We start from the raw sequence: 11,006 nt of genomic DNA on the forward strand, positions 1-11,006 counted from the left end.
AGTAGAGAGAGAGAGAAGAGAGAGAGAGAGAGAGAGAAAGAGAGAGAGCGCGCAAGAGCGAGTATATGAATAAGATTATTAATTTTAATAATATTGTTCAGTCTAATATAATAATAAGAACATCAATTTTATTATATCACATAGTATACAATTAAGCAAATTTTATTATTTTTATTTTATATAAAGATAAGTTGTTTATTGGCAGGAAAACCGAAGAGATTGTTGGATCCATCAGCTGGTCTATCTGCACCAGCTCCTTCAATGGCACAGAATCCATATATATATAATGAACAGGTAAATTTTATAAAAATATTAATAAATTTTATAAAATTAATATATTTTTATTATAAATTAGATTATGATTGTTATTTATAGCATTTATAAAATAGACTAACTTTGAACAGAATTGCTTCTCTGCTAGTCCAAGTTTACACATAGTAATAAAATTTGTTGCTTATATTTTTTATATCTTATAGATTGATATTATATCATATTTTTGAGTAATCTATTGTTTTAGGTATCCATGAATAATGGTACGATGCCAGAATATAGCTTTGGTGTTCCTGGACAAGGACCACCTCCATATGGATTCAATCCACAAATGTCAAATTATCCATCCAGCGATAATCAAGGAGGAGAGTTTGCAACCCCGCAATTTGCAACACAATTTTTAGCACAACCAGTTGTTGCAGACATGGCAGTACAATATGGAAATGCATTAGTTGGTACTGGAAAACAGCATCTTGAAAAGTATGTGCCAGTTTCAGCAATGAAATATTACTTTGCTGTAAACACCGATTATGTTTTTGCAAAATTAATGCTGCTGTTCTTCCCATTTACTCACAAGGTAAGTTTCACAGAGGACATTAAATGAAGACAGACAGATTGATGAATATATATTGTACTAGATTAAATAACTTCATTACAGATATTTTTGTTGTGTGTAGAAATAAATGTTTATAAAAATCAAAAGAGTATTTCTCGATCACTGATCTATTGTAACTATGAGAATAATTCCTTAATCAATAATTCCTTTTTATAGGACTGGTCTGTAAAATACGAACAAGATGTACCATTGCAACCACGATATGAAACTAACGCGCCAGATATGTACATTCCTACAATGGCGTTTTTCACATACGTTGCTATGGCGGGATTAGTTTTAGGCATGCAGGAACGTTTTACTCACGAACAATTAGGTATTCTAGCTAGCTCCGCTCTTGCTTGGGGTTTAATCGAATTACTTGTTCATACTGTGAGTTTGTATGTGATGAATCTCCAAACGAGTCTAGCAACGCTAGACCTATTGGCATATTGCGGTTATAAATATGTCGGTATTAATGCGGCACTATTGATATCGTTGCTATTTCGGAAATTTGGTTATTATATAATGCTCTTGTACTTCAGTGCTTCTCTAGCTGTCTTTCTGATGCGATCCTTAAAATTACGAGTCATTCCACAAGGTCATAGTTCATACACAGCTTCCGGTAATAAAAGGCGGCTTTACTTCATATTGTCTTTGGCTGGTATACAACCTGTTTTAATGTGGTGGTTGTCATATCATCTAATTTAAATAAATAGTAAATGTAAAACGTTTATAAAAACAAGGAGAAGGAAATGTGAATATTTATTATTTGGCTACTAATATCTGTACATTTTTTTGTAATAAAATCCAATCATAATTCGTCTATTATATTTGATGGATCTTTACTACCCGACTTTTTTTTCTTCTGTGATAGATAAGATGTTAACAGATTTTGGTTCCTTCGAAATAAATTTTTCCAACAAATATCGAGTGACTTCGAAAATTAGTAAAACGTATTTTGTTATAATTCCGGTCATTTTGTGTGTTTTGACTATGAGTGCATTGTGCATTCGAAGAGACACTGGCTGTTTCCAAAATTCATTGTCAGTTTGGAAAATGTAATATACGTAACGTAAACTGTAGATTTATAGCGCTGGCAATAAATTTTGGTACACAGCCATTATAATTTGTGTCATTCTTCATTAGATGCTTTCCATTTGACACAAGTATCGTTTTATCTTTGTCTCTCTGAATGTCAAGAAGGATAGAATAACACTTGTGTCGTCAAATGGAAAGCACCTATTTGTTTATTAGATGTAAAACAAAGATAGATGATAGCATTGACGAGATACTATTAAACCAATATCCTTACAGTTCGCGTCCTTGAAAATATTGAAGTAATTAAGAGTTAAAAACTGATAATATTGTATTAATTTTATAATTTATTAGTTTAATAAATGTATTTATCCATTTAGAACTCAATAATACTCGATTTTTCTTTAAAATTGTGATTTCAGTGTTATCGTCAAAGTTTGATCAACAGAGATGATAACTGCAGAGAAAAAATTATAATTTTTCTGGAATATATAGGATATTACAGCTTCACAAGTATGTAAGTATACATTTATTTATTTATGGAACATTTATATAATAAAAAATCATGAATTTAATAATGCATAAACCATAAATATTTATATATATAATTATAACAAACATGATTTTTTAAAAATAAAAATTCATAAAATTAACAAAAAGAAAAGTATGCAACCACAAGTTTTTGTGATATTTAATATGTAAATGTCAAATGATTTAAACGTTTCGGCCACAATCTGGCCATCTTCAGTAAATTTATAAATATCAATAAAAACGCAGAAAAATTTACATAAATTTAACATTAAAATTCAATCATAAATATAATTATCAATTAACGCTTTCTTTCCTCTTGTACAAGTACATAATTTGCAAAATGCAAATTATGTAGAACGAGAATTGCCAGATTCTGTTTTACAGAATGATGAATCTTAAGCAATTTCTTCACGCAAAACTCGTCGTGACATTGTATTATTATTTTCAGAGTTGGGAAGTAACGCGTTACTTGTAACGCCGTTACCATTTTCATTATTTTTTTCTATCTGTAATGATAACGGTAATGTTATTACATTTATAGTAACGGTAACGAATTTAGCCATTACTTTTATCGTTACTTCAGTTCCTTATTATTTTGTTATTTTATAATTTATTCTTAATTTCTTAAAAAGTATTTTATACTTAATATCTTATACTATGTTCTAACAGACACTGCCAATATTGAAAATATATAATTCATATTACATATATATATATTGTAAATTTTTGGTACGGACAATAAATATTGAAGTACACATAATAATAATTCTAGTGGAAATAAATTGTTGAAATTCGCTGAAAATCGCTGAAATCTCTATCAATTGACTCATTTCATTATGAATTATACTGGAAATGAGTCTATTGATAAAGATTTCATCGATTTATATTCACCAGGGAACATTAACGTTTAAAAACAATATATACTCTATTATCTGCTTAAGCTAAATTCTTATAAAAATGAGTACATTAAAATAATGATATTATTTAAATAAAATAAAGAATTAGTAAAACTATAGATAAGTTTAATATAGAGAAAAGCTTGCTTTATATACAAACTAGTTAAGAGAGTTTCAAATTTGAATATTTATTTCACATTTAGTATTAACTTAATTATCAGCTAACGTAATTTTAAAATTTAATAACTTACTTTAGCATTATAACAAGAAGTGACGAAAAAATAACGAATCGTTATTTTTCAAGTTACGGTAACGGTAACGCGTTACTTTTTAAAGTTAGTAATGAGTTACTCTTTTCAAAAAAGTAACGATAAAGTAATGCGCATAATCCTGATTATTTTAAAAATATTTATGTTAATAATAATGAATTTATATCAATTATCGATAATGTCAGAGTTCTTCAATTACCTCCGAATCCTCCAGACTTTTTTTATACCGCCGAAAATTTACCAAGGTTGATCTTTAATAGTATCTCTTTAATAGTATCGGTGATGATAGACAGCGCTGATAGCGCGCTCCCCGTACGCAGCATTAGTCAAAAATCATTATCTCATATCGAATTTACGAGATGTCGCAGTACGTTTTTTAATGATTAGTCATTCTGGCAATTGTCATTCCGGTTATCGCACATGGGCAAGGTGTGGCGCTACGATCGAGATTTCTGTCAACTCTTATCTCGCGTCTCGTCAAGTTGTCACTCATGTCAAGTGGTGTGGTGTCGAGCCGCACCGCGCCGCGCGCTCTTCACGGTCATTGATAGTCGTCCGCGAGCCGCGAGACTGCGCGAGACTTGGGCGGTGAAACGTAGACGTTGTGTGGTGTGTGTCTTGTGGGCCGCCACCGCCAGCAGCCGTCAGGGCCAAAAATGGCGGAGCGGACGAAGGTGACAGCCCCGGCTACCCGGCCTGTTCCTATGAAGTTGTTTGCCACCTGGGAAGTAGATCGTACTCCTCCGAATTGCATACCCAGGTAACAACACAACATATTTTCTTATGATTACTCCGACATTGTTTGACTCGCAGTGTGATTCATTCAGCGTTCTTCGACGTGATGGTGGACGCCAAGTAACGTTTCTCCGATGAGAAACGTTTGCACGCCCTTTTTGTGACCCACCCCCTGCTTTGATCAATTGGGATGCCCGTATTTACAAGTTGATGACCTATGAGTGAATGGACAGGTTGCATTATTCTTCGTAGTTGAGTCACAGTCGTATGGCATGCGTCGCATTCATTATTATGACTCCGAAATTACTGCTACTGTCAACAGAAATCTGACAGATGCTCGTGCTCATCACGTTCACGATGAATGACAAAACTCTCACTTTTTGCATTCGTCGATATTTTCAGTTTTAAATATTTTTCATATTTTTCACCATTTTACTTTTAACAGGAATGACAGTAGATCAATATTTATTGTTAATTTTTCTATGTCGAATGACACTTACGATACTTATGATCGGAGAAACATCAATACGAAAAGTTAATATGAGGCAAATTATTTCCTGTTTTTATGAATATTGTTAATATTAAGAAGTACTAACAAGTTAACAATATATTAATCGAGAAATAATTTATATAATATATGAAATGTACATATATATGTATATATGCATACATAAAATATAAAATTTTAATTATGATCAAATATTTTATCAAATTTCTTTACAAGATTTGTCGAATTAAACTAGAGAGAGTAAAAGTTAGTTTAAACTTTGTTAATATTTTTTTAAATATATATTAGGTAAATCAATTTTTTATCAGCTGATACAAGTTTATAAAACCAGAAAAAATTTTTTTAAATCAATATAAATAAGAACGAATATTAAAACAAATAAAACTTTCAAATTAAATTTAAATTTTTAAAAAGATATATATAATCATATATCTCAAAAATCAGAAAATAAATAAAAACAATCATGATTATGAGATAAAATTCTCTAATTGCATTAAATAAATACATTTTAATAGATTAATAAGAAATAATTAATCAAAATATATTGTAGAAATTTTTTGTTTTAAATTTATTGTTATTATCTCGATTCATGATTTTGTCGATCTACTTCAATAAGATAATTATAATGTTTCAGTTAAATAAATATTCAAAAAAGAAATCGTGTACTTTATATAAGTCATACTAAGAAATAAATTATTTTGTAATGTTCAAAAAATACTTATATAACAAACATAATTTTTCTATTGTGCAGTATATAATTTATAGTTATATAATTTAATTACTATACCACTATTTAAAATATATATAGCCTATATCGTCGACGATAAGATCGTCGAGTTGAATGTCGAGTTTGAATGAAAACGCCTGTAGGGGCGTTTTTAAGCCAGAGAGACATATTATAAATTCTTATCTACTTTTCAATATCCATAACTTAAATTTTAAATGTAAATTTTGAAACCGCACACGGTGCCTCACGAAATCGTAGATGTTCTTTTTACTATAAATATCTTAATCGATTTGGGAAATCGACTATAAAGTTGATTAGATATATCGTGCTGCGCATATATCTTTACGTATGCAACTAGCGAACCACATTCGTATACTATGATGAAATATAATTATTGTATTTTTGACTCTCAGTTATTGCCAAATCACGATGGCAGGCACGTGTTTGGCAAAAGTCAGCGATTAATTCGAATGCACAACAGTCACATGAAATGACTGAAATTAACGAATCGCTTCAAGTTAAAATGTTTTCCAATAAGAGACACACATAACATGGTATGACACATCATCATCATTATATCCTTGTTCGCCAATATTATACAAGGATGAGATGATCACTATGTTGTACTGAGTCGCTTATTGGAAGGCACCCAATGCTATCGATTTCCAACAAATTCTTTAAAAAGATTTTTCGCTTTGGAAATATGCGAAAATAAAATTCCGCAAATCTAATCGGCACAGCAGTAAGATATTTAAGATCATATATAATAATATTCATATATAATAACATATATTCGATATAATATTTATGCAAGTTTCTAACGCTTGATCTACATTTAATGTTAAATTTAATGATTGTTGATTATATTTTCAATTGCAGGTATCGATAGAGATATCTCATACTTATCGTTACAATTTCATTATTTTTGATCGATTATCCGCAAGTATTTTTGTCGAGAATATTTTTTGAATTATTATTTAGAATAATCGACACTATTATTATTTACATATTATATGATGACAATATCATAATGATATTGGTGTATATATTTTCTGCTGTATTTTAATACACAAATATTAGTTGATTTAGAAATAGTATTCGTATGATTTGAATAATTAGAAATAATTTCCAATAGAACGTATACTATGTAAATGATTTAAGTTCTTTAAATATTGCTGACACAAGAGATTAAATTTACGTATTTTCCACGAATCGTTCACGTAATCGTATTATCGCAAATGGAATGGTTGTGTCGTGCACAGTAAAATAAATGCGCGCTCGAATGATAACATGCCACCTGTAGTTTCTGTTCTCTACGGCTATATTTAGTATTCGCGCCCCTCAACGCCCCCAGAAACCCTCTTCATAAATAACGATAATCATCCTTCTGCCCACCGTCACTGTGTAATAAGGGTTTCGTCGACGATGTTTCCACTTGGTATAGGCTCTATCACGCGTATCGAGATGTAAATTATGTACGAAGGGGGCTCGAACGGAGTAAGGACCTATACTTTATATTGCAGGTCCTAAAAGAAAATTTATTCCATAAAAAGGATTATATTTTGTCTGATTCCAGCAGTTATATCTATATTTTATTTTTCATTGTACATATCTACGTCGGAATTCAAATATTTGTCCCACGTACTTGTCAAATAATTTTTCTATTTTGCTGAAGAATATTGTTATTAGTATATATGTATTTATTTTCTGCCAAAATTCTCCACAAATTCTCTTCGAAATTAGCTCGGGAGATATTTCTTCTAGCAAAATCTTCTAAACTAAAAAATCCTTTTAATTGATTTTATAGATTTTTTTTAGTTTATAGTGATAAACGTGCTCGAAAATAAGCATGCTCGTTAGAATTTTGTGAAATAATTCCATTTTTATAACTTTTTTATAACTTATTTTATTTTATCTATAAAAGCCATAAAATTGACAATGTTGTATGTTTTTCATATGTAAAAATCTTTTTAATCCGAATGTTACGTACTTGATAGTATTAATTCGCCTACTTTAAACCGACATAGTGCTAAATATAAACAGGGTAGATGATAACTCGTGATAAAATTAATCTTTTTGGTTATTCACGAATAGAATATTGTATACACATTTTGCACAATATATGATAAATATATACGATCCCTCAATCGATTCTTATCTTTCGAAATCCTTATACCTTGTAGATATCTCGATTATCATGCCAATCGTTTCCTCCAAAAGAAATTATATTGATGCACATTATCCATTTAAATCTCCATAGTTTTTCAAAATGTGTATCCTCGATCAATAATCGAGATATTGGTCATTACATTGTCTTTGTGAACTCTAGTTATTATATTCATATTATTGAATATATTTTCAATGAGATTTCTTCTAGGCAATCTTTCGATCAAACCTTAAAATATCCTTACGTCTTAAATCTTTAAATATCTCACTTTAATTTCGCTTTATTTTTAGGTTGTGTTCCTTGACTTTAACTCGATTAATAATACTCCGACCGCTCGGCTCAGACTTAGCGTCCATCAGCATCGCGGTCAAGATGCAGAGCTCCAAAAGAACCTTGCGTTCCAATGAGATGGCTATACCGACTGGCGGCATACTCGATACGGAACTGGAATTGCAATTTGCACTTCAGTATCCACATTTTCTCAAAAGAGACGGCAACAAACTTCTGATATTATTGCAGAGGCGAAAACGATATAAAAATCGTACGATGCTTGGATACAAGACTCTCGCAGAGGGAATTGTTAACATGGCGCAAGTAAGCCTGGAATTTTACTTTGTTGTTTGTATTAAAAATAAAATTATTTATTTTTCGCTCAAAGCTGTGGTATAATTACAATAATAATAGATATTGTTATATCATAATAATGAAATAACTCTAGCAAGATTATAATATTACAAAATATTTTTTTTCCGAAAAAGATGGAGATGCATTGTCTCTCATGTTGCCTCATACATTAAATTTCTTCGCAATGATAATCACTTTTTACAGGTGCTACAGAAACAAATGGACGTCGAGTTAGAACTCATATCAGATAAAGCGGAAAAATACGGTGGTCACTCAGTCCCATTAGCACGTGTGAACGTTGTCGCTCTGAGTTCTCAGCCGGTTGATCATGATAAAAGACTGACAAATGATCCCAACGAGAGACTCTGTCCGGAATTTAGTGACGAGGAGGAGGAGTTTAGCTCGGAGGGTGAGGCAGAGGGTAGCGATAGCGAGCCTACATTGGAGGTACACAGGCGGAAGAGTCGCGGGAAGATTCCAGCGAATGCCAGGGTGTGCGCAATATTTTCATGCAGCTTAAGATTTTCCTATTCTCATTGTTTTCTATTGAATTCTAATCTTTATTGTGTTTTACAGCAAAGAAATTTAAAGCAAAAGTTTATAGCTCTTCTAAAGCGATTTAGAGTATCTGAGGAGTTGGAGCACGATCAAGAGGAGATTGGACAAAAACTTTCAGGTATATATAAAAAATACTGTATATATAATATAAAATATATAAAATAAAATATATATATAAAATATATATATAAAATATAAAAAATGAACGAAAAAGAAAAAATAGATGATTAAAACTAATGGATTAATATTAATAACAGTTAATATTAATAACAATTTTTCTTAAAATTCTTTACATGTTAAATGCAATTTGGAAAATTAAATAAATGTTAATTGTAATAAAATAATTTCTAAAGCAAAAAAACGGGTAAAATAATTCCGAATGATAAATTCTACTCATGTGAGAAATAAAAAACACATAGTCTCAACTTCTAAGACTTAAGAAAATATGACTTTTCAAGCCGAAGCAACTCCTATCCGATTTTCCCCCCTCGCTCCTCTGTTTAGAAGTGACTTCCATGCGAAGCAACTCTTATTTCACTTCTCTCCCTGTTTAAGAATGACTTCCATACGAAGCGACTCCCATCTCATCTCCCCCCTGCAAGGAATGCATAACTTTCATACGAAGCGACTCCCATCTCACCTCCCCCTGCCAGACGCATGATGCACTTTCCATGCAAAGCAAGATTTAGCTGAACAAAAAGTAAAATAAAATTTTTTTTTTCATTTCTCGAAATTGAAACTATAGGTTTTTTATTTCTTACACAAAAAACAACTTATATGTAAAATTTCAAGTTAATCGGGAGCGGAGATTCGAAACTATATCTCAAAAAACTTATTTAAATGTTTCCACAATTTTTTGTTAAAGGCGGTGATATGGAGATAGAAGAATTGTTCAACGAATTAGAAGATTTATCAGATAGTGGGCCAGAATTGGATACCATGTCTGTTAGTAGTACACCGAAGCCCTCGCTAAGACCTTTTTTCAGCTCTAGTCGATCTCTTCTCGCGCCACCTCATTCCGGTAAGTTATTGCATAATCTAATTCGCGTATTCTGATAAAATGTGTGACATATGTGTAATACGCAAGATATTTTATCGATATTTGAAACTAGCTCATTGTACTGATGTTGCGATGTAATATTTAAGTAATAGACATATTACTTAAGGCTGGCGTTTAAACAAATGTTGGTACCATTATCATATCATATATAACGCTTTACGGTAAGGAAGATACATTACATATCAAACTCATCGTATTCTGGCTTTCGCTCCAGGCTATTATTACACTCGTTAAATAGTCACTTTTCGCAGTTAAACGTATGAGAATTTCCACACATATGTTTTTTATTTAAATTTATGCCTTCGATCATCCTCTCTCTCATGCATATTTTTGAACAATAAACATTACCAACTTGCGCATTTGCGTATCAAACAGAATGAAAAAAAAAGAAAAGAAATAAATTTCTTATCGCACAGTGTCATTTGATAAAATAATAAAAAATTTTTTTTGTATAAATAGATTTTTAAAGAATTATAGTTTTTTTTTTATAATATATCTTATAATTAGATAAGAGCTATAACAATTATGTTTGTTTTTGATGTTAAAAAAGAAAATATAATAACATAAGAAACTTGTTTTTTATATTGCGTACTTGTAATGACGAATAATGAATGAGACTGAATTTTTTAAAAAGTACATTAATACTTTCGTATTAATCTTCGCACGTAAAACATTCTAAAGATAATGATAATCTCTCTCTATAGAAATTATAATCACTATATAAAAATTATTCTGTTTTATATTATACATTATATTAATATATTATGCTTGAAAAGAGAGATTTTAATAATTCCATAAAAATGAATAATTTGTAACTGCCAAAGGTGTATTTATTATTCACGATTTGATTATGCTGTTGATGTTTTGGTGAAGTAGCATGACTGTTGCAATTCGAATACCTTTTACAGGTTCGTCCAAAGTTTTCAACGTTTTAAAACAGATTATCCAATATAAAACTTTTGAATTAAAAACATGTAATAATGTGTTGACATTTGACATATACATACGTTATATTTTCTCTCTCTCTCTCT

The 11,006-nt window shown here is 30.5% G+C and overlaps 2 protein-coding genes across 2 annotated transcripts in view; both read left to right on the top strand.

The window, feature by feature from the left end:
* The window catches only part of LOC105617554 (protein YIF1B-A), a 3,394-nt gene extending 1,821 nt beyond the window's left edge, over positions 1-1,573 (top strand). Inside the window, exons 2-4 of the mRNA XM_012199109.1 lie at positions 206-294; positions 518-847; positions 1,043-1,573. Of these exons, the coding sequence (XP_012054499.1) occupies positions 206-294; positions 518-847; positions 1,043-1,573 (950 nt within the window). The remainder of the gene's footprint in view (positions 1-205; positions 295-517; positions 848-1,042) is intronic.
* Positions 1,574-4,252: 2,679 nt separating this feature from the next.
* LOC105617708 (phosphofurin acidic cluster sorting protein 2) overlaps positions 4,253-11,006 on the top strand; it is an 8,939-nt gene continuing 2,185 nt past the window's right edge. Inside the window, exons 1-6 of the mRNA XM_012199262.1 lie at positions 4,253-4,356; positions 8,024-8,327; positions 8,562-8,849; positions 8,934-9,033; positions 9,781-9,936; positions 10,028-10,049. Of these exons, the coding sequence (XP_012054652.1) occupies positions 4,253-4,356; positions 8,024-8,327; positions 8,562-8,849; positions 8,934-9,033; positions 9,781-9,936; positions 10,028-10,049 (974 nt within the window). The remainder of the gene's footprint in view (positions 4,357-8,023; positions 8,328-8,561; positions 8,850-8,933; positions 9,034-9,780; positions 9,937-10,027; positions 10,050-11,006) is intronic.

This window comes from Atta cephalotes, assembly GCF_000143395.1.
Source record: "Atta cephalotes unplaced genomic scaffold scaffold00013, whole genome shotgun sequence".
In the NCBI taxonomy this organism is placed as follows: domain Eukaryota; kingdom Metazoa; phylum Arthropoda; class Insecta; order Hymenoptera; family Formicidae; genus Atta; species Atta cephalotes.